Below are 25417 nucleotides of genomic sequence, written 5' to 3'. Positions count from 1 at the left end.
AGTGAAGGAAGAAGGAAGGGAAGCAGGGAGGAGGGGGAGAGGGAGGGAGGAAGGGGGAAAAGGACAGAGAGAGAGAGAGAGAGACAGACAGACAGACAGAACACCAGAAGGTAGGAAGGAAGGGGAAAGAAATTTTTCATTAAAGAAATTGGATAGGTTTAGGGGCATGGCTCAAGTGGTAGAGTGCTTGCACAGCAATAGTAAGGCCCTGAAATCAAAACCCCATTGCAGGTGGCAGGGGGCAGAGCAGAGAAGAAGAAAGAAAAGAAACTGGATAAACTCCCCATTCTGGCATTGACTGGGGTGGAGGCGGACCCAGAATAAGGCCAGCCTGTTCAGCTGGCTAAGTAAACAGAGACTTCGGTCAGACTTTCTATTATGCTATTTTTTTTTTCTATTATGCTATTTTTAAAAATAAGAATTTGTTAGAAATTGTAGGAAAGTTTAGAACATGAGAAAAATATGGTCAATTAAAAAAAACATGTAACAATTTAAATTAGAATCGTCAGAATTTATACATACATAAAAAATAAGCAAACTTAATAAGAGAAGGAACTCAACAATAAAGTTGAAAATTTTAAAAATTATGATTGATGGAATAATACTTCATTGGATATGTTATGTCAATATATTATATAAATATAGTTTGCTGAAATCTCTCGGCTGTGATTAGTACCCTCTTTTTCTTTCTTTTCTTGTTTTCAGAAGTTAACCTGGACCATGATCGTCTTATTTACACCTTCCACATAGCTGGGATGACAGTGCATGTCACCACGCCCAGCTTATTGGTTGGGATAGGCTATCACCAACTATTTGCTCCGACTGGCCTCAAGCCACAATCCTCCTAATCTCTGCCTCCTGAGCAGCTGAGATAATAGGAATGAGATACCACGCCAGGTCCAATGTCACAATTTCAAGGAACAAAGTGTTAGAGTGATTGCATCTGAATTTGGACTCCTTTTGAGAAATATATTGGAAGAACAGAGAAAGATTGCTCAGCTTTTGTCTCTGCAATAGACAATACACAATCATATGGCAAAATGCTATTTATTGTTTTCAAATTTTAGAATCCATGTACAGGTAAAAACTATAAAATGGTTCATGATGTTTACACAATGGTAAGTACATTTTGTTCTAAGAAATAAAAACAAAGTTACAATTAACAAAAAACTGGGGATGAGGAGAAAAGATGGAGGGAATGGTGGGAGTGAGAATTTCCTCTTCATACTAAATGAGTCAAGGGGATACCATCAATATGGTACATGGGTGAAGGGACTGAGTTTTGAGGTCAGGGGCCACTTACTGTGCATGCAGCCTGGGCAAGCAAACCCTATGCCTTAGTTTCCTCATTTGTGAAATGGGAATACAGTTGACTGATCCTTACCTAAAATGCTTGAGACCGGAAGTGTTTCAGATTTTGGATTTTGGAATACTCACAAACACAATGAGACATACTGGAGAGAGGACCCGTGTCTAAATATGAAATTTATTTCTGCTTCATATATAGCTTATGCACCTAACCGGACAGTAATTTCTATGATTTTTTTGATACAGAGTCTCATTATATTACTCAGGGCTTAAGTGATCTTCCCACCTCAGCCTTCTGAGTAGCTGGGAATACAGGTGTGCAGCACTGCACTTGCCTATTTCACACAATATTTTCATGAAACAAAGTCTCATAATGGGGAATTTTCCACCGCTGGTTTGTCGGCACTCAAAAAGTTTAAGATGTTGGGAAAATACAATATTTTGAATTTCTGGACTATCCAACATTTAATAATAAATAATAAGGCCTAAGACATAGGTTTGGTGAGAAGAGTAAACAAGTTAACACATGTAAAGAGCTAAGAACAATAAGCAGCACTTAATAAAAACTCAAAATGTTAGATGATATTATCATTTAGGACACCGTAAGAAAAGTGTGCTAAGTAGTGGAGGTGAATCATAAGATGAACAATGGGAAAGCTGAGAACCATAACATATATTCAGAAGGTTTTGTAGAAATTAGGTAATTGTGGGAAGTACTTGGAACAGGCCTGGCAAACGACAAGCATTCGTCATTGTAGTTGCTGTTAATATTACTATTTCTGCTACTATCACTGCTGTTACTTCTATGCAGAGCAAGAGGCAGGAGAAAGAGTAACGTTCAGGCAAATGAACTTTGATCAAATTCACCCCTCTATTACTCTCTTTTACACCTCCTCTCCTACCCTTTATACTTACACTTTGTAGTGGGTTTCATTATGTGATTTTCATAATATATATAATGTACTTCTGTCATATTCACCCATCCACGACCCTCTTCTTTCCCCTTCCCCACTCCTGGTGGTTCCCTCACTAAACAGCACCCTATTTACTTTCATGTCATATTATTACTATTTTGTCTGGTCTAGATTCCACATATGAGAGAAAGTACATATTTGTCTTTCTGATCTTGGCTTACCTTTCTCAACATCATGATCTCCACTTCTATCTATTTCTCTGCAAACAGCATAATTTCATTCTTCTTTATGGCTGAATGCTACTATACTGTGACCAGTTATTTCTTGGGAACCTAGGGTGATTCTATAGCTTGGTAAGGTGAATAAAAAACATAGGTGTGCAGGTATCTCTACTGTATGTCGACTTACATTCCTTCAGATATCCACCCAAGGTATATTTAGCAGGATATATATCTATATCTAGACAGACAGACAGAAAGATATAGCAGGATCATATGGTTGGACTATTTTTAGTTTTCTGATGAACCTCCACATTGATTTTTGTAATGGCTGAGCTAATTTACATTCCCATCAACAGTGTTATAAGGGTCCCGCTCAGGAAATCCTCCCCAGCATTTGCCGTTACTTGTTCTCTTGATGATAGCTATTTTGACTGAGGTGAGATGGAATCTCAGTGATGTTGAGCGTTTCTTTTATGTATTTACTTGCCGTTTATACATCTTCTTGAGAACTATCTGTTCAGTTCATTTGCCCATTTATTAATTGGATTGTTTGTTCTTTTGATTTTTAGTTTTTTGAGCTCTTTGTATATTCTGGATATTAACCCTGTGTATGATGAATAGCGTGCAAAGATTTTCTCCCATTTTGTGGGTTCTCTCTTCATTCTGGTAATTGTTTCCTTTGATATACATTAGCTTTTTAGTCTTTCAAGGTGTGGTAGAATGTGGCAGTGAATCCATCCAGTCTTGGGACTTTGTTTATTGGGAGATTCTTTATTACTGTTTTAGTCTCATTATAGATTTGTTCAGGTAGTTTCTATCCTCTTGGTTCAACTAAGGCAGATCATATGTGTCTAGAAATGTATCCATTTCTTCTGGATTTTCCAGTTTATTAGAATAAAATTTTCAAGTATTCCATAATAATTCTATGAATTCTATTGGAGTTCTTTTTGTGACATTTATTCCCTTTTTCCTCTCTGAATTTATTGATTTGGGTCTTTCCTCTCTTTGTTTTGGTTAGAGTGGTTAAGGATTTGTCAATGTTGTTTATCTTTTCAAAGAAAAGATTTAATTGATTCTTTGTTTTGTTCTTTTAGTCTCTACTTCATTAGTTTCCATCCTGATTACTTCTTCCCACCTACTTATCTTGGGATTCGCTCGTTCTTGTTTTTCTAAGAACTTGGTTTTCTAAGAACTTGACAGTGTAACTTGAGATTGCTTGGTTTTTCCTGAAGAATTCTACATCCAGGTGCTGGCAGAGTGGCTCAATTGGTAGAGGGCCTGCCTAGCAGGTCTGAGGTCCTATGTTCAAACACCGGTACCTACAAAAAAAAAAAAAAAGAAAGAAAGAAAAAAAAATTCTACATCCCGAATGATCTCTGATTTTTTAGTGTATGTGCTCATAGTTACAAACTTTCCCCTTAGCACTGCCTTTGCTGTATACCGAAATTTTTGTCAAGTTGTGTTCTCATTTTCATTTGAGTCTGGGAATTTTTTTTTAATCCCCCCCCTTATTTCTTTGATGGTAATGTTTGATTCTTCTCTAATCCTCATTTGCTTATTTACTCATCTAATGAGATTTATTTAACTCTGATTTTCTTGGTTGCATTTATCTTCCTCTTCTGTGTGTTAAATTCCTTTAAGTATATTTTGCAGTGCTGGCTTACTGGTCATGAATTCCCTTAGTTTTTGTTTATCAAGAAAGGTTTTTATTTTTCCTTCTATTCTGAAAGATACGGCGTACAGTAACCTAGGGTGGCTGTTACCACCTAGGTTAACATGCCCTCCTTGGTTCAGAGTTTCTGTTGAGAAATCTATTGGTATTCTGATGAGTTTGCCTTTATATGTGACTCGGTGTTTCTCCCTTGCAACTTTCAGTATTCTTTCCTATGCTTAATGTTCTAACTGTAACATGCCTTGGAGAAGTTCTATTGTGGTCTTGTCAGTTTGGTGTCCTAAAAGAATCCCGTACCTGAATAATCATCATTGTCTCAAGATTTGGAAATTGCTGGTATTATTTTATTAAAAATGTTTTCTTACCTTCAGCTTGTACCTTTTCTTCTTCAATGCCCATTATTTGCAGGTTTCGTCTTTTAAAAGTGCCTGGAGGTCTTGCTCGCTCTATTTGTACTTCTCATTCTTCCATGCTGCTTTCCCTTAGAAGCTTTACTTCTTGTCTACTGGAAACCACTGCTGGCTGCAAGGAACTTTGTATTCTGTGGACCAAGCAAGTCCTCTCTTGCTGCACAGGACCTGCAGTTTGTGCTCCCAGGGATAGTCTGGGGATATTTCCTCAATCTAGTAACTTAGCTGGGGGTACAAACAGTACACTGAGTTATGCATTGGGGTGAATGACTGAAACTGCCAGTCTCATTGCTTTCAGAGCCTGCCCAATGGTTTACCATGCTATGGAAGGGAGAAGGCTGGGGGAGGTATTTTGATCCTGGGTCTGTGTTCAGAACTCTCAGCCCTGCCTTCAGCAGGCAGTTCCTGGAGCCCAAGCACTCTGCTAGCTATAGGCTTGGTGTTCTCTTTCTGCAGTGATCCTCAGGCGTATCCCCATGAGAATATCTTTATTTCTTCAGCTCTGTCATGTTTCTCTCATGCTGGCAATCAACTCGGCCTTGCATATACAAGGATGCTCTACTACTGAGAAGCATCATGAGCCCCATATTCCGTCTCTTGACTTCAAATTTATCTTTTTATTCTTGGATACTAAGAGCATTGGACATTCTCCCTGAACATCCTTAGTTTAATGTTTCTAAGTTGTACCGGTTCTAAACAAACAAACATTCAAACATTGGCAGTCATCACAAATGCTAGGCAAACTCTCTACAGCTTAGCTACAACTCCTGCCTAGTAGTATCAGTTCTACTCTTTATTGCCATGGGTGTGAATTTTAATCCCGATATGGCATTTTTTGTTTGTTTCCTGAAAGTCTTTCTTGCCTTTTTAAATTTTAGACTCTCCTCTCATTGATTAAAAGAACATCATGATCTGTGGCAATTTATTATAGAAGGCAAATTTTCAAAACTTGCTTAGTTTCTGTTGTGAATCATTTTCAGAGGTCTGAGTCTAGAGAAAGATGTTTGCAAGTGTGTGTGTGTGTGTGTGTGTGTGTGTGTGTGGTGGAGGGGAGAGAGGGAGAGGGAGAGGGAGAGAGGGGGAGAGGGAGAGAGGGGGAGAGGGGGAGAGGGAAAGGGAGAGAGGGGGAGAGGGGGAGAGGGGGAGAGGGAGTGATTAGTTTGGTTTTGCATGATGGATCCAGGCTCTGTGCTTACTGTCTCTTCTTCCTAGAGTGTGTGTCTTAGTGAAGGGAAAGGATAAATCAAACCCTGCCTCAGATCTACACATGGATTAAAGTTCCTAGAACAATTAGCCAACCCAGTCTCTTATCATCTAATGTTAGAGCAGTTGGATCCTCACAGTATGGATCTGACTATGCACTAATGGATATGTAAAAACCTACCAGCTGCCAGAAAATTCTTCATGTCCATACCAAGAAACTGTGCTATACTCATCGATTTTATAGCTTTGGTATAGATACTATGACAGTGTTAATATTTTTCTCTGCTTTACTAATTTTTATGAGCAGCAATCCAGCTATCTCATTAATTCACAAATACACAGTAGAACAAGTGGTGATTTTGTGGTTAAAGACTATCAGTTAACGGGGTTTTTTTTTCTCTCTTTAAAAAACAAAGAAATAAAAAAAAAAGAGAGTTTTATTTTGTTGCCTAGGCTGCCCTTCAAGCCCCAGGCTGTCGATCTTCCTACTTCAGCCTCCTGAGTAGTTGTGATTACAGGCATAAGCCACTGTGCTAAGCTTCAATTAATTTTTGCTGCATAACAAACCATTTGAAAACTCAGCCGCTTAAAACAAAACCAACTTATTAACTAGTGATTTTGTGATTTAGCAGTTTAAGTTGGATTCAGTTGGACAGCTTTCCTGGTTTCAGACAGACCTAACACATGCAACTGGAAAGCTAGTTGGTGATGGCCTCCCTCAACTGTCTACCAGTTACCTACTGGGTACATGCTCCTCATTATCCAACAGGCCTGGTTTGATAACATGAAGGATTGTCTGCAAGGATCCCAAGAGAAGCAAAACAAAGGGCAAGCTCTTAGGTGTTTTTCTTTTCAAGTATTTATATTGTATTTGCCATTGTTTCACCTGCCAAACCAAATCTAGGGGTCAATCCCAGAAAGTCAGGGCTGGCAGAGACTACTTTCAGGGATGGATATATAGAAGGGAACCATTCAGGTTTTTCTTTCTCAATCCTCAATACCTCCACTCCCCCTTTTCTTTTTCTCTAATTGCAGTGACTCATTTATTTTCTATACTGATGAAAAGTTATACATTTTAGTAGTCATAGAACACACAGAATCATGGCTTATATTTTACAATTTATGTAACAGATTTCATGTACTTTAAAATTCTGATCAGATTTCTTGCAGTTATGAATCACTTCCCCCTTCTGGAAAGATGAAGGCACTCATCTCTCACTTTTGCCCACATTTAGCCATCTCTGGACTTAAATTTCCACAGTGTTCTTCCTTCTGTAGTAGTCAGGCCTCTGAAGAACTCACCTAGGAGGATGCACGCTGTACAACCACAAAGGCTACAAGGCTGTGGGGGTTGGAGTACTATCCTGGAAGAAAGGCCCTGAAGTGGGCAAGGTAGAGACACCTTTCTCTTTCAATTTTGTTTTGGAAAACAAAAACATTACACAAAGCACATAAAGCGAGAAGTTAAAAAAAAAAAAATCCTATCACTTCCCTACTTTTTTTTTTCAGTGCTGGGGATCAAACCCAGGACAAACACTATTCCACTGAGTTCTACCACCAACACCCCTTACTTCCAGTCCCAGAAATAACCACCATTAAAAATAGTTTTCCTACGTATACTGAAGTATATATACATATGTTTTTCCATTTCCTCACTTAAAACAAACTGAACTACATGTAATGTTTCATAACATGCTATTTATTATTTATTTATTAATTTATTTATGGTACAGGTTTTGAACTCAGGGCCTCTCATTTGCTGGGTGTTCTACCACTTAAGCCATTACATGTTTTTTAAAATTTAATATCAAGTTTAATACACATAGAATTATATTCATATTTACCATGTACAAAGTAATCCACAATGAACCAATTTATTTGACCAAGACCTTCCTGACAAACATGTATAATGTTTCCAGTCTTTCCCTGTTACAAAATTCTACAATTGGACTGGGGGCATGGTTTAAGTGATAGAGCACGTGCCTAGCAGGTGCAAGACCTTGGGTCCAAATCCTATTACTGCCAAAAAAAGCTGTAATAAACATCTTTATACTAGTAAACTTGAATGATTACATGATATAAATGAAAGGTAGATTTCTATAGGTAGAATTGAAGAATGAAAAAGGTCTGCGTTTTTGAACCACATCTTAAGACAATGGGTAATAAGGCAACATGTAGCTGGCATGGCACACCCAGAACCCCAAGCAACTGGGAGGGTGAGATAGAAGGATTGCCTGTTCAAGGCCAGCCTGGGCTACACAGTTTAGTTCCGGGCCAGCCTAGGCTGCATAACGTGATCCTGTCTCAAAATAACACCCAAAATAACAAAAGGTTTTCCTGTCTGAAATTTTCACACATAGCAAGAATGAACTAGTAAATGAATTTTTAAATTACTTCCATTATCCTCATAAGTAGAAATTCATTTCAGATCACAGGAACAGACTGACTATGGATATTGGTTTTGCAAGTTTTCATCTTTTTATGTCTCCATGGATCTCTAGTGAGCAGATGTACAGAGAAGAAGGACTAATTGGGTATTTTTAAATGGAGGTTGCTGCTAGACTCAAGACTCTTATCAAGCAGCTGCTGCAGGGAGCTTTTTACTATATAAAAGCATTTGTCAGCACCACCAATTTCTTGACAACTGACAATTACTGAGTTCTTCTTTAAAGATAATATAAAGTCTTTTGGCAAAATTTCAAGTAAGCATTGCCTACAAGTTCCTTTGAGTTTTTCAAACTGACAAATTTAATAAATCTCACTAATGCATCTTGTCAAGGTGTTTTACACCATTACTATATAATCAGAGGCATCAAGCAGAAAGTTATACAGGGGAAGGAAATTTTCTGTGAGGAATAAAAAGTACATAAAAGGTGATTTAAAAGTCTAGAACAAGGTCCCTAACATTTATTGATAATGTTTAAGTATTTTCTGATACACAGCAATGAACAATGTTGGCTAAATTTTCTACACTATCTTCCTCAAAAGAATTCAGAATATCTATCACTGCAGTCTTAAGAATTAGCTATAAAGCCAGGAACGGTGGTACATGTCTGTAATCCCAGCACTCAGAAGACTGAGACAAGAGGATCACCAGAGTTCAAGGCCAGCCTGGGTTACATAGCGAGACTCAAAACAAAAACAAAGCAAACAAACAAAAAACCCAGCCCCTCCTCCCCCAAAATATCAGCTATACAAAGAGTAATTTCTTTTACAAAATAGGGTTAATTTTTAAAATTTCCTGAATAATAAGTCTTATGATCACCCTTTTCTAATGAAACACATCATAGAAGCTAATTGCAATCCACTATAATACACTGGAGTCTGAAATTAACTAAGGTACTTTATAAAGACTTTTATATAAATTCTTCTACTATCAGAGTTTGATTGTGGCTTTAAATCTGAATGGATCATTTGGTCATTATTACTCAGTAGAGATGTGAAATTAATGGTCCATAGAATTAAATTAAATGGGGCTCTGTGAATAACCCCGTAAGTTAAATGACCTTATATTCCCAATTTTGCAAAGGCACCTACATTATCAATTGGCTGCCCATGTCCTTTCCCCAATCTTCAGAGGAAAGTGTTATGGCACTGATCTCTGTCTTTCTGAGCCCTGTGCTATTAATAGAAGTCAGGAGGCTATGACAGGAAGAAATGCAGGACAAACAAATGAACCTAATCTACAGAGATGTTTCAGAGCTGAGATGTCAAAACTCATGAAGTTTCTTTTAAGTTTCTATAAATCTACCATATTCACTACTTGAGTTAGCTAAGATCACTGATGCCTACCACCACCTAAAATTAAAGTCCAGCAGATGCTTTTCAATCCTCCTTGTATCAAAACTCTATGATATGAACTGTTTCCCTACTTCCTCACCTGCTTGCAACACTATCTTCTTTCTGTTCTTACAATCTCTTTTGTTGCTTCTCTTTCCTTTGTCTGGTCTTTAAATCATCCCCTGGAGTATGCATGTACAGGTATGTTTATACACACACACACACACACACACACACCCTGGAGTATGTGTGTACAGGTATGTTTACACACACAGACACACACACACAAAGACACACACAGACACACACACACAAAGACACACAGACACACACAGACACACACACACACAGACAGACACACACACACACACACACACACTTGACCCCAGACTTAGGATGCTATTGCCCTCCAACAAAGCTATAGTCAAGCTGGGTGTAGGGGAACATGCCTGTAAATCATAGTACCCAGAAGGCTGAGGTGAGGCAGGATTGAAATTTGAGGCCAGAATGGGCTATACAGAGAGACCTTGTCTCAAAATAGCTCTGGTCAAAGGTCAAGGAATAAACCAACTTCTTTGAACAGACTGTGGTCAACGAATGCACTGCTCACTCACACATTCTTGTTCCCATGTTCATGTATTCACTAGACAAAATTGTATTTGAAACTAACAAAGTCAAATTGAACAATTCCTTGCTTAAAATCAGCATGTTTTTAACCACTAGCACACCTGCTTTTAACACTCAGGTACAGAAGTGGTTCCATAAGGCTGAATGTTGCCCAAGCTGAAAAAGTTCAGTGGTTTCAGCAGGGGAGGGTATCTGAATGATGCCACTACATCAACTCCTTCGTTTACTGATGAGTAAGCAAAGCTTTTGAAAGAGAGAAAAACCATGCAAGAGTGTCTGACCGAAGTGCAGGCATCCTGTTTCTCTATGAATCCTGCATCAGAGCTCAGTACCTAGAATGGTGTTGGCACATAAAAGGCACTTAGTACATTGTTCATTTCCTAATGATGTTTTATGGGTTTGACTAGCTTTGAATAATTGCGCCAAGTATGAATTTAGACTTGCCAAGTCAAATAAAGCTAAGGACTGGCATCTCCTTCTCCTGAGAACCAGCTCCAGGGGAGGCAGAAGATTCTTTTATCTAGACACAGATCTACTTATAACTTTATTTTCCACTGTTATCTTGCTCATAGGAAAACTCCCGGGCTCAAGTGATCCTGTCCCTTACTGTTCTGAGCAGTTGGGACTTTCAGGTATACACCACTGCACCTGGCCAAGTTGGCAACTTTAAATTCTATGTCCCTTCTACAATTTTGGGTCTCTTTTGTCCTGGCAAATGCCCATGCTATCACAGGTGTGATACTCAAGAGGAGTTCCACCTATGTAGATTCCTCTGAGAATAAAGAGAACAAGGGCACGAAGCCAAGAAGCTGATAATCTCCGTTCTTAGAAACCAGCATTCACAGGATTTACTCCTACATTAAGGAAGAACTTTAATGTCTGAAGCAGTATTTGACAAATTATAAGACATCAGTTAACATAAGCTATTATCTGTGAAAAGCTTTGGTGTTCTTATCTGCAGGATTAAGATAATACACACCAGTGAGGTTGTTTGGAGGATTTTACGAATTCTTCAGAGTTCTTAACATATTTTTTTCACTGAATTCTTTATTTTCCAGAAGGATCTTAAAAATGAACCACGGATCCCCCTCCTCTAACCAATCCCTGATCTAGCTTCCAGCAGCAACTTAAAAGGGAAGATAAGATGCCCTAGCTTTGTTTCTACTTAGGCCTGATCATTAAGATCGCAGATCTGGGGAATGATGGTGCATACCTGTAGTCCCAGCAGTCAAGAAGACAAAGGGAGGAGAATTGTGGATTTGAGGCTAGTCTGAGTGAGACTCTGTCTAAGCAAAGATCTTTATAACCAGAGTACACTGACCTTTGATATTTAAAAAGAACTACTGAGAGCATACTGATCTATTTTATTGTTTAATATTTAGCATAGTGTTTCATTTTGTTTTTCTGAGACAGGGTCTCACTAGGTAGCCAGGAGGTAGATTCTCCTGTATCCACCTCCCAAGTACTGTGATTGCAGGCATATGCCACATTTGGCTATTACAGCATATTTTTGGCTGTACTGAGATTTGAACTCACAGCCTCACACTTGCTAGGCAGGCACTCTACCACTTGAGTCACTCTGCCAGTACAAAACTTAGCATCTTAACCATTTCTTTTTTGGTGGTACTTGAGTTTGAACTCAGGACTTTGTACTTGCTAGGCAGGCACTGTACTGCTTGAGCCATGGCTCCAACCCCTGATTGCATTTAAATCACTGATTTTTCTAGATCTTAGACAACTGGTCACAGCAGAGTTTTGAATCCACTCAGGTACCTTCCAAGAACTGACAAATAACAAATCTAAGAACTCACAGCTGGATGTAGTGGTACAGGCCTGCAATCTTGGCACTCAAGAGGCAGAGGCAGTATAATCAAGAGTTCAAGACCACCTGGGCTGCACGAGTGGTTCAAGTGGTAGAGTACCTGCCTAATAAGCATGAGGCTCTGAGTTTAAACCTACCCCCAGAAAGAAAAAAAAAAAAAAAGGAAAGTTTGAGACCAGCTTGGGCAAGGTGAGACCCTATCTCAAAGACCCCCTGATAGAAAAAAACTCACAGATATTTTAAACTAAATTAGTGCCATGTGCTGAACTTTTTACCAAAATTCCCATATTGAAGCTCTAACCCACAGTGCCTTAGAATATGACTATATTTGGACATAGATCCTTTTGGGAGATTAAGTTAAAAAGGAAGGCTTTTTGCTGGCTCAAGTGGTAGACTGCCTGCCTAGCAAGCATGAGGTCAGTAGTTCAAGCCCCAGTTCCACCCCCATGAAAAAATTATATTAAAAAAATGAAGACTTTGAAGTACACCCTAAATTCGGCTTGGTGGTACACACCTGCAATCCCAGCATTTGGATCACAAGACCTGGTCTACATAGCAAGATACTGTCTTAAAGCAAAACAAAGCAGAACAAAAAGAAGCCGGGTGCTGGTGGCTTACATCTGTATTCCTAATTACTCAGGAGACAGAGATCAGGAGGATTGAGGTTTGAAGCCAGCCTGGCAAAATAGTATGCAAGACCCTATTTGGAAAAAAAAAAAAAATCACAAAAATAGGGCTGGTGGAGTGGTTCAAGGTGTGTTTAAGCCCTGGGTTCAAACCCCAGCACCACACACACAAAAAGCAAAAAAAGAATAGGTCCTAATACACTATGACTAGTGTGCTTTTAAGAGATTAGGACACACAGAGGAATGCCAGTGGTCCGAGTACATTTAAGGATAGCTGTGTGAGGACACAGTGAGAAGACAGCCATGCTGAGAGAGGCCTCAGAAAAGCCCAAAACTGCCAACACTTTGATTCTGAACTTCTAGTCTCCAGAACTTTGTTATGGCAGCCCTAGCAAATGAATATAGTGAGAAGGCATTTGACAAATCCCAAAATATGAATGGATGGCGACAAATTACCAACAGCCAAAAGACCTGCATGCTATCAGCAGGACACAGGAAGGTGACGGAGACATGCCATGCGCCAATGAAGAAGAGAATCCCAAAACAGTCAATATGGAGTCACCAGAAAGCAGTGTGGGCCACTTTGAGGACAGAAGCTAAAAATGGAAAGAATTCTGCCTGAGCCAGCAGCCCATACGACTGAGCAGTGGAAAAGTGGCTAATCTGAACTGAAATGCATGTAAGTGTAAAACATTCACTGCACTTCAAACACTAAGAATGGAAAAAAAAAGAATGCAAAATGTTTCATTAATAATTTTTCTATATTGGGCTGGTGGAGTGGTTCAAATGTTAAGAGCTCAAGCGGTAGAATGCCTACCTAGCAAGTGTGAGGCCCTGAGTTCAAACCCTAGTGCACGCACACACGCGCACACACACACACACACACACACACACACAAACCTATATTGATTACATGTTGAAACAGTGTTTTTGACATGGCAAATCAAATGAATATATTATTAAAATTAATTTCACTTGTTTCTTTTTACATTTTTAATGTGGCTAGAAAATCTGACATTACATTTGTGTTTCACATCTATTAGTCAATGCTTTTCCAGACCATATAATCAGGATACCTAGTGTGCTCTGGTGGCTGTCTACCTCAAATGCAAGTTGAAGTCTTTTGAGTGGTGAGCAATATAAAATGAAAGCATATGCCACAAGCTTGTACAGACAATTTAGGATATAATTTCACTTATCTTCTTATTTGTGAACAGAGGCATCCTAGAAAAAGGCTTCTAAAGAAGTATAATTATCTATTCCTCAATTTAAATATTAGGACCATATTTAATAAAAACATTTGGGTAATTATTTGATCTAAGAGCATGACTAGTGCAATTCTTAGGAGTATTTATACATCACATGGTGTCCAAGTCTTGTTTTTGCTTCTCTGGAGTGAGATAATTAGAGACTTAGAGGTCTTTATTTTTCCGAAGCACCACAAGTTATGGCTATCACTGGTAGACACAGCTGCATTTCTCCAAGATAGGGTTTGGTGCATTGTATCATCCCACCAAGTATTCCATTCTGCCTCAACAGTCTTAGTCACCATGGCAACCAGAACCCAGCAAGCACTTGGGCTTTTGATCATTTTCTGACAGTGTTCAAAGCTTCTTCTAACATTATTCTCATTTCATTACTATTAAAACTACACACAAGCTCTATTATAAGCAGAACACCATTCATTTTACCCATTTCTTACTCTCTGGACTCAATTCTTACACAGTGAACGGAAGAACTAATTCATTATGCACTATTATAAAAAGGTATTTTTGAAGAACAAAAATATACTCTGTTAAGATATTCATAGCTGGGAAAATGAAAGGCTCTGACAAGTCAGATGAACAATTCAGTAATAGGTGGAAAGACAAGTCTCCCAAAGTAAAAAGAGAATTTATACTACCTCAAACAAGACATTTCACATAAAATCTGAAGACTTTCATGCACTGAAACATATTTTTTGACTCTTCTCATAAAGAGTTAAAAAATCCAAGAGAGAGGGAACATAGGAGTTTCTGAGGCTGTACACTCTATTTCTTTATCTGAGTACAAGTCACTTGGGTGTGTTCAGTTTGTAAAAAATATACTGTGTACTTTTCTACAAGTATATTTTGCTTCAATACTAAGTTTAGCTGGGGTTAGGTTCAGTGGTAAAGCAATTGCCTAGCATGTGTGAAGCCCTGGGTTCCACTCCCAACACCGCAAAAAAAGAAAAAAAAAGTGTAATGCTCACTTCATGAAAAAGAAAATACAAAGGAGAGCTGGAAAAAAAAAAAGTGCTAAGAGCAGAACTTCCTAGAAGGGGCCAATGTTAAAAGCTGGCTTGCTACAGCTGGAAGCTTCTTTGCCCTAAGCTCCAGTGCTGGTCTCGACTGCTCCATCATGTGTGCTACAAACACCATGGACCTGTTTCCTCTTCAGACCAACACAGATATGGAAGGAGGGAGACAACAAGAAAAACCTCTTAGTTATACCAAAAGAAGTACTGTCAATTGTAAAAGAAATGCACAAAAACTCTATTAGGTTGGGGGTGTAGCTCAGTGGGAGAGTACTTGCCTATCACACCAAAGGTCCTAGGTCCCATGCCCAGCCCCGCAAAAACAAAAACAAAGCAAAACATAACTCAAAGATCTTTATAGAGAGGAAACAGGGTAAGCAGTGTTGACAAAAATGACACACAGGTCTCCCACCTGCCACCATGAAGACTTCGACAGACTTATAACTGGTAAAGAACACCCTTTCCAGCTAAGGTCTAATACTGAACAAAGAACACTAACATTTATGTACCCAGAAAACACACTCACATGAAGTAGACACTGAGAAAACTACCCCTCAGAAGAAAGACAACAAGCTGGGCACTGAGAACAAATTGTCCCACTACAGGTTTTTATGGTACACAGAAGATTTGTTTTTTGAAATTGAGTATGTTGCCTGGGGCTGATCTAGAATGGATGGGCTGAAGTGGTCTGCTTGCCTAGGCCCACTGAGTAGCTGAGACCCACAGGCATGAACTACCAATTCCTGGCTCAGATTAATTTAATATAGGATCTGTCTATAAATAAATATAGTGCTTTTGCAATTTGCTTCTTTTCATTTGCCTCTTGGGCTACTGTTCATTTATATCTTGACCAAAATCTTTAATTATTCCACATTAAAAGATAGTTCTAGATATACAGATATGGGATAATAAAAAATTACTAAAGAACAGAACTGATTTTCTTTAAAAATGAAATGAAAAAGGAAGACAGTCAAAGTACTAATATCTCAGTAAACTACACACCTTAGCTGCCCAACAGGGTAGCCACCAGCTGATCCCTCTCAAACAAAATCCAAAAGAATCAGACATGCTTTACCCACCTAGATCTCTACTTTATTGTAGAAAAAACTAAGACTTTCTTAAATGGAAGAGAATAGTCATATAAAACACTGAAAATGAATCTATGGTAGAGTTGCTTATCTACTCTTCCGCGTAAAATATCAAAATTCTTCATTATCAGCACTATTTTTTTTCTTTTGCAATGCTAGGGATCGAACCTAGGGCCTTGTGCATGCTGCAAGAGCAGCATTCTACCTCTTTAGCTAAGCCTCCATCTTTTGTTTTGAGTTTGTTTTTGAGACAGGATCTGGCTGTACTTTTGCCCTGAATGGTCTCAAACTCAAGACTCTTCTGCCTTCACCTTTTGAGTATCTGAGATTACAGAGGTGTGCATCACCATGGCTGGTACTACTACCAAATTTTGAAATGGCACTTTAGAAAGATGCTACTCTGCACTGGGGAGACAACCGATATATCAGTAGGGTAAACCACGCTTCCCAGTAAAGATTTCTATCTGCAAGTTACACCTATATACAGACAGACTGACTGATTTAAATAAAGATGTTCAATTTCAAATTTAATTCGTTCTTGATTGACTATTTCAGAGTACAGAATCAAAAGGAACAATTCCTAATCAGATATTGTTTATTTGTTTCTGGTGGTGTAGGGAATCAAACCCAGAGCCTTGCAGATACCAGGCAATAGCTCTACCACTGAGCTACCCCTCTGAGTCCTAACCAGATAGGTTTTTTATTTTTTCTGCAGTACTGGGGTTTTGAACTCATTAGGGAGGAGCTGTACTACATAAGCCACGCCCCAGCCCCTAAACAGATGGTTTTTAGTGCTCATGAATTAAACAGAAATCCATATCCTAAGCATATTATTGTATATTTATCGACAATGAATAATCAGTCCTAAAGGTTAGAAATCATACAACTACTCCAAATATTACAGTTTTCTAGTATTCTTACAGAAATAGAGCTAAAAATAAAATCTTATACTAATATTTTAAAAAGATCAAAACAAGAACCCATTTGAGTTGGGAAAATACATTTATAAAACCAAAACAAATAGAATTTTTTTTTGGCAGTACTGGAGTTTGAACTCAGGGCCTCACACATGATAGGCAGCCACTCTACCCACTTGAGCCACTCCACCAACCCACAAGTATTTTTTAAAAAAGTAAAAGGCAATTAATTTTTAGGTTAACAGGTAGTTTGGATATTATACACTGTCATTATATGGCCAAAAGACAAAGCTGGAGCTAAGGGTGATTTATAAGTTAGGGAAAGCTGTGTGCTATGGGTTCTTGTTTCATGGGACAATTATTTCCCTTGAGAGGTGGGGTCTAGCAGGAGACCACCTGAACTTGATTCATAATTCAGAATTAGAGTATAGAAGTACTTCCTTTTTAAGAAGAGAAATGCCCCTGCTAAATTCAATATGCTTCTCAGACATATTCAATAAAAAAAATTAATTTTCGAGTGTGAGTGGTGGTCACATCTATAATCCCAGCATTCGGTAGGATGAAGCAAGAGAGCTGAGTTCAAGGTTAGTGTGAGTTACAACAGCAAGACCATGTTTCAAAAAATAACAACAATAATTTTCCTATACAAAAATTAACTCAAAATAGCTCACAGACCGAAACGTAAGAGCAAAAACTGTAAAATTCTTAGGAGAAAACATAAGCACAAATCCTGGTAACCTCAGGTTAAGGCAATGATTCCTTAGATTCAACACCAAAAGAACAAGTGATGAAAAAGATTGACAACTTGGACCATATAAGTTAAAAACACTTATGCCTCAACGGACACTGCCAGAGAAGTGAGGACAACCCACAGAATGAGAGAAGATAGATTTGCAAATCATACATCTTACAGGGCAATCGATATATAAAGAACTACAACTTAATAAAAAAAGATATAATCCAAATTTTAAAACGTCAAAGGATTAAAACACATTTTCCCAAAGGAGAAGCAAAATGGCTGAAAAGCATGTGAAAAGTTGTGCCAATGATCTTAGATATTAGGGAAATGCAAAGTAAAACCACAAGGAGATACCACTTTATATTCACTGGGATGTCTAATAAAAGACAGAAATAATAAGTGTTGGTAAGGACAGGTAGTTATTGCTAACTTTCATACATTGCTGATTATGCAGCCACTTTGGAAAATAGTTTGGCAGTTTCTTAAAAGGTTAGAGCCACATGACAGCTGGAGGTATGGCTCAAGCAGCAGAGGACTGCCTAGCAAGCACAAAGCCCCGAGTTTAAATCCCAGTGCCACCAACAAAAGTCAGAATTACCACATGAACCACTCCTTGGTATATGTCTAAGAAAAATGAAAGTCTATGTCCATTAAAACCTGTACACAAATATTCATAGCACTATTATCCATAATAACCCCAAAGTACAAAAACAACTCAAATGTCTATCAACTGATGACTAAGCAAAATGGAATAAAACCTTATAATGGAATATTAATCAGTAGTAAAAGGAATGAAGTACCCACGTTACAATGTTGATGAACCTTAAAAACATTATGTTACATAAAAGGAGCCCGTCACAGCCACCCGGTGGTTGTGGTGATGCCCTATTGCAGCAGGCCACTACGCTTGTGCCCCAACATCAAGCTGGACGTGCTCTCCTGGTAGCCACTGGCTAGCCCCTAGAGGCCCACTTGGGTGCTGGACCACTGCTCAACAACGGGAACCAGCTGAGCACACATGACTTCCCCCTGGGACGGCAGCTCCCAAGCAGGACTACCCTGACCCTGAGTCCAGAGAACTGCTGACCAGCAGGGATTGTCAGCCTTCTCTGCCTCTTCCCTCAGGATTCCATCCCCATCCAGGGCCCAACTACCCAACCTTCCTGCTGGACCAGATGCAATCACAGGTCCTGCCACTCCATTACCAAGAATTCATGCCACCCAGTTCTTGCCTGCCAGAGGAGCCTAAGTCAAAGAGGGGAAGAAGGTCATGCCTGGGAAAAGGACAGCCACCCACACTTGTGATTATGAGGACTGCGGCAAAACCTATACAAGAGTTCTCATCTCAAGGCACAGCTGTGAACCCACACAGATGAGAAACCTTATTACTGTGACTGGAATGACTGTGCGCAGTTCACCCACTCAGATGAACTAACCAGACACTATCGAAAACACACATGGCACCACCCCTTCCAGTGCCAGAAGTGCAACCAGACCTTTACCAGATCGGACCACCTCGCCTTACACATGAAGAGGCACTTTTAAACCCCAGACAGTGGATAGGATCCACACAGCCAGAAGAGAATTCGGTACTTTTTTTTTTTTTTTAACCTTTCACACTGTCTTCCCATGAGGGGAGGAGCCCACCTGGCAAGCACTACAATCAAATCATAGTCAAGTTCCTAACAAGTCAGCTTGTGAATCAAGAGAAAGGAGGAATTCAAAAGACAAAAATCAAAGAACAATCAAAGAGTCTGAGACTGGATATTCTCTCATTCCAATTCTAAATCAACTTGAACATGCTGGACTTACAAAACACCAAGGGGATGATGACTGGAAGTTGTGGATACTAGGGTATAAATTAGATCCATGAGCTGGGGGGGAGGAAAGATCAGAATTCCCTTGTTTTGATGCAATCCAAATATAAAGATCGTGTTGTATTATTCTCTTTGCTTCTAAAAGCCATTATTCTATGAGAAGAGGAAGAAATTCAGGTACAGAAAGATGTGTTCTAACAGCCTACATGATGGCGCTTAGTGAGTCTTGGTTCTAAAGGCACCAAATGAGGAAGCCATTCTCAAACTGCTGCATACTTTAATAAGGAATCTCTTTTTGTCTTCCGATCTACATGTATGACTTAAGTCAGGTAAATACACCTGGCTTACTTCTTTAATATTTTTATGCAGACAATTTGTAATGTACTGTGGTTGTGCAATAATTTATACAATAGTTTATTCCTAAATATGCCTTAAGCAGAACAAATGTTTTTTTAAATATAGTTCCTTGCCTTAATAAATATGTAATATAAATTTAAGCAAAGTTCTATTTTGTATATTTGTAAACTACAAAGTAGAAAAACTGAACATTTTGTGGAGTTTGTATTTTGCATACTTAAGGTGACAGTTAAGTTTTAAATAGACCTATAATATATTATCTGAAAAAAGAAGCCAGTCACAAAAGACCACATACTGTGTGATTCTACTTACATGAAATGTCCAAAGTAAGAATAAATCAGTAGAGATAGAAAGTATATTAGTGGTTGCCAGGGGCTATAGCTTGGGGAATGGAGACTTACTGCTAACAGGTACTGGGTTAAATTAGATTATGAGGATAGTTGCATAACTCTAAGCATAATAAATCATTTAATTGTAAACTCTGAATGAGTGAATTTTACTGTGTATAAATACAAAGCTGGAGGAGAAAGATGGATGAAAGCTACTATAATTATGTTCATGCTTTAAGCATTTGAGAAGCTAGAAGTTAACACAAAGAATTTTCATGCAAGATTTCAAATACCTTCCTACTCTATGTTACCATCCCTTTAACTTCTTATTTGCCATACTTTTAATAGACACACAAGTTATGCAGGAAACCAGGCTAGTAGCAAGAAGGTTGCCTTGTTTTTATTTTTTAATTTCCTCATGGAGTGTTTGAAAGACCATTAGTTTTATCTCTGAATTTTCTGTACCCAACAAAGAACATGGTATGCATGGAGTAATACTGAATAAATATATTGGTACAAAAATGAGAGACAAGGGCTGGGAGGTGTGGCTCACGAGGTAGAGAACTTGCCTACCAAGCTCAAGACCCTGAATTCAAATCCCAGTACAGCCCTCCCTCCAAAAAAAAGAAGGGACAAAGACAAAAAACTGAGTCTAAATATGAAAATATAAGGGGTTTAAAACACTCCAGGAAAATAAGACTTAAAACCTAGGCCTACCAAGTAAAACTTTTCAATTATAATAGTGAAAGAAAATACTCTTTTTTTCTTCCTTCCTCCCTTTCTTCCTTTTTTTGTGGTACTGAGGATGGAAAGAAACTGTAGCCTCACTCATGTAAGCAAGCACTCTACCACTGTCAGAAAATATTCTTTAAAAATGTTGAATTATCTATAAGGGAAAAGAAAAAGCTGATCCCAGCAGCAGAATGTAGGAGATAAGAACACTGTCTTTGGAATCCTTCATTTAACCAACATTTACAAAAGTACCAACAGCATGAAGGACTCTGGCTTAAGTGCTGGTGACCTATAGAGTAGGTGCATCTCACTATAATGTAGGGAAGACATAATAAGCAAATAAAGTAATTTGAAGAAGTGATGAGTACCATGATTATGAGGAAAATTAAATGAATATAGGGGTAAGAGAATGACTGAAATGGCTTCAGATAAATAGTCTCAGAAGAGTTGCACTCAGGAGGCTAAGGCAGGAGAACTGCCTCATGTTCTAAGCCAACATGGGCTACACAGCAAAACCAAAAAAACAAATAAAAAGCAAAACAAAACCAAAAAACCCCTTTGCCAGTACATTTCAAAACATTGGGGTGAATACAGTAATAAAGTTTAGAAAGAAAAGACTGTATCTTCACCCAAAAATAACCACAAATTAAAATAATTCTCTCTTTACAGTCATTCATTCCTATGTAAATTTTTATGTATAAAATCTGTTCACTCTTAATATTGTACCTACTGCATACATTTGTTTATGATTAGAGGTAAACTAAAAGGAAGTGAATATCCTAAAAATCTCAAGGATTTAACTATGGACTAAATCACTTAAATGAAATGAAATGGTACAAAAGTATTCACCCACGCACACAAGATTACACAATCAAAAACTTATTTTCACAAAAACGAATGTCTCCATAGCTAGTCCGCACAAGCCAAACACAACTCACGTAAAAACAACATTTTCTAGAACACTGCACCATTACTTTAGTCAAGAGATGTTTTATCCTAAAAGAAAGAATAAAATAAACAGAAGTAGACAAATGTACAAAACTGCAACATGAAGCTCCACTTTGAACTGCATTTCTATTCCTGGGCTCCTTGGACGTCCATATCCTAACCTATAAAATCAGATGTCACTCAGATATGGTGTGAATGAGGTACAAAAAATCATTTAACACAACAACAACAAAAATCTAGTTCTTCTCAAGTGGAGTGAAACAATGTTTCCTCCTTTCCTAATGTTTTCATTTAAAAATAAAGAGTGTCAGAAGAATGCTGGGGCAGAGAGCGAGCCTGCCTGACATGTACCAGGTCCTAACAGAGAGTGTAAAAGAAAAATAAAATCACAATCACTTCTAAAACAGCTTTTATATAAGTCTACCCATAACTTTCAGAAACCTACCACAATACATCCAGAAAAAAATGCAGAACTAGAGACAGTTAAAGCATCAAAGAGTCCACTAACCTTAACCCATTGAACAGTTGCTTAGATTTGTCCAGAAGATAACAGAAATCTGTAACTGTTTTCCTCTCTCCCTGTGGGATGTCATCTTCAGCACCTCCAGAGGACATGATTTCTTTAAGAGCAAATTCAGTCCTGTAAGGAAAAATATGTTCATTAACTCAGTCAGTAAAAAAAAAGAAAAGAAAACCTTAGTTATATCTTTTTTTTTTTTTTTTTTTTTTTTTTGAGACAGGGTCTTTCTATGCAACCCAGGCTGATCTCAAATTTGCAATCCTCTGCTTCAGCCTCCCAAGTACTGGGATAACAAGTACGTACCAACATACCTGGCTGGTTATATCATCTGATAGCATGGTTTTCTCCAAAATAAATACAGAATCTTCTGATTACACTCAAATCAAACTAAATGTTGTAAAACAGATCATCTCATATTGTTGGTGGGAATGAGAATTGATAGAATGATACTGGAGAGCAATTTTTATAATATCCTTCCATCTTATATGATTTGAATGTCTGTTCTGTTCCAGACACTCCTCTAGGAGTTAACTTCTAGGTTAGCAACATACAATATTGACCCTTGTCACCTATTTGTCCATTTGATTCATTCTGTAAATCCATCCAGAAAAATGATCCTACAAATTGTAAACACTTTCTCTATAGTTCTTTATCACAGCAACTAAGAACTGGCAACAACATATAGGTGCCAAAGAGGGAAAGACTTAAGCACTTCACAGAATACTAAGCAATGTATTCTACTGACACTTATATTTAAGAAGGGGATGGTAGGGATTGGAGGTATGAAGCAAGTGGTAAAGTGCCTGTCTAGCAAGCCTGAGGCCAAATTCAACTTACAGTACCACTAAAAAACAACAACAAAAAACAAACCCAAGAAGGTCAGGCAGTATACTTCAGTGTGAAAGGGACACTAAAGATCACACACATAAGGCACATGTATAAAAACTCTTACTTTATTGAATCCAAATTCTCTTTATATGCAATGAACTATATATATCAGCCATTTTTAAATGGTAAGCTATACTAAAATTAAAAACAAAACTGCACTTGTTTTCACACAAACAGAAATCCCTGGGACAACACAGGAAACTTTGGTCTCAGTGTGTAGTGAAAAAATAGGCAGAATGACAAGGGCCAGAAACCAAAGATGGAAGTCAGGGTGTGGTACACTTATTCTGGTGGATATTTTTCTCTCCAGCGTTGAACAGGCAATTATGGTTGCAAGATAGGAAAACTGTCAGCTAGCCTAGAGCTGTCAAGAGGCTTCTGGGTAACACAAGAGTAGCAGGGAGTCACCTATAATACGCATGGATAGCACTGGGTGGTCTCTGCATGTTCATGCTCCCTTTTCCCCCACTTCTCTCCCTACTCCATGAACCATGGGAAAAGAGACCTTGAAAAGCGCCAAGCCTGGGAAGGGAGTTCATGCTGAAGTATGAAGAACCTTCAATTAACCCCTTTGTACAATTAATTTATGCTAATAAAAAAATAAAATAAAAAGCCTTGACCTTCGGTAAATTTTCTCCCTGACACACACCTGTAACCTTCCCTTTAATTCTCTAAGCCTCACGGGAGATAAACAAATTAGGCACAAACCAGATGAACTTTTCCCCACTCTGTCTCATATTTTTGCTAGTGAAGGTAGCTAACATCTCCAGGACATACAAGTTCACAGAAGAAAAAAATGTTTCGAGTAAACATGCTGAATAAGGAAGAATATTAGAAATACAGCAGGAAGAAATTGCCATGATGAGGCAAATAAAAATAACAAGTATGAAAAATACAGTAACTGAAATCATGAACCTAACAGACTGAAGACCAGAAAGGATATAGTTGAACAAATTAATAATCTAAAAATATCAGATTTCTCTACCAAAAGACATCAGGAAGAGATAAAATACAAAAAAGAAATATCAAGAGATAATGGAATAAAGAAATTAGGGAAATCAACCTCCACATTATAGTTTATATAGAAAAGTAGGGTGTGGTGGTACAGGCCTATAATCCCAGCACTTGGGAGACTAAGACAGAAGGATGACAAATTCCAGGCCAGCCTGGACTACATAGGGAGATCCTCTCTCAAACAAAACAGAACAAACAAATAACACACAAGTATATACAGAATAACAGAAAAAACAATTGATGGTAAAGAAGTATTTGCAGAAATAATGACTAGATTTCCCAGAATGAGAGAAACTTTTAAGACCTCAAAGAATGTCAGAAAAAAAAAAAAACAAAAAAAAAAACCAGACCTAGAAACATCAAAGTAAAACTTAAGAAATCCAGATATGTCCTCCCACCTTTCCTGAACGGTTCAGTTTATAGCCATCAGGTGCATTTCCAAGAATCGAGCAGCCTGTGTGGGTGTAGGAACAAGAGCTATGTAAAAGATATCTACACAAAGGGTGGCTTGCACAGGATGCTGCAGCTGGAGCAAGGCGCTAAAGGTATCTGTTGAGGGTATAGGCCAGTGACGGAGGAAAGTCTGAGCTCCTTGGAGAATTATAACAGGCTAATTCCAACACTAAGGTAGAAAAAGTACAAGATGATCTCGAATACTTCTGCAAAAAAAAAAAAAGTGTTCAAAGATGATGGGACAGGTCAAAAAAACGTAAAATAAATGGAAAGCTGGTAAGAGAATGAGAGTTTCAGAGTGCTTCCCCAGAAAATGCACATTAATTCCACAAGGAGAAAGCAACTTCACAACAGTAAAACCCAGCAGACATCATCTAGATCAAGTGAGCAAAGTGAACTTCACTAGTCATAATACAAGTTGAAGTCCTGTGCAAAGAGAAGTGATATTCCTGCAAAAGACTCATATCCTGAATCTAATCATGAGGTAGCAGAAAAACCCAAACTGGGGCATGCTATAAAATAACCATACTATAATCTTCAAAAATGTCAAGGACTTTTTTTCCAAAGAAAAGGAAAGACATATACAATATCTAGTCTAAAATCCTTCTGCTGTAGGATTTTATTGAGAAACTGGGAAGCCCTGAATGAAGTCTGAGGATTGGACGGAAGTAATGTACCAATATTAATAAGAAAAAATGTTAAATCTCAGCAGTAATAGACAAAATACAAATATAACATAACAAATTAGCTCACT

At 38.2% G+C, this 25417-nt stretch overlaps 1 protein-coding gene and 1 pseudogene across 8 annotated transcripts in view; one reads left to right on the top strand and one right to left on the bottom strand.

The window, feature by feature from the left end:
* The window catches only part of Scai (suppressor of cancer cell invasion), a 138223-nt gene that overhangs the window by 57134 nt on the left and 55672 nt on the right, over positions 1-25417 (bottom strand). For all 8 annotated transcript variants that reach the window (XR_012440789.1, XM_074053215.1, XM_074053218.1 and 5 more), the window contains one exon: positions 22297-22428. Coding sequence is in view for 7 of the 8 variants with exons in the window: in XM_074053215.1 (XP_073909316.1) it covers positions 22297-22428 (132 nt within the window). In the remaining variant the exon portion in view is untranslated. The remainder of the gene's footprint in view (positions 1-22296; positions 22429-25417) is intronic.
* LOC141415606 (Krueppel-like factor 4 pseudogene) lies at positions 13025-19257 on the top strand (annotated as a pseudogene).

Source organism: Castor canadensis, chromosome 13, assembly GCF_047511655.1.
Source record: "Castor canadensis chromosome 13, mCasCan1.hap1v2, whole genome shotgun sequence".
Classification (NCBI taxonomy): domain Eukaryota; kingdom Metazoa; phylum Chordata; class Mammalia; order Rodentia; family Castoridae; genus Castor; species Castor canadensis.
This window is presented reverse-complemented; position numbering and strand designations above follow the sequence as displayed.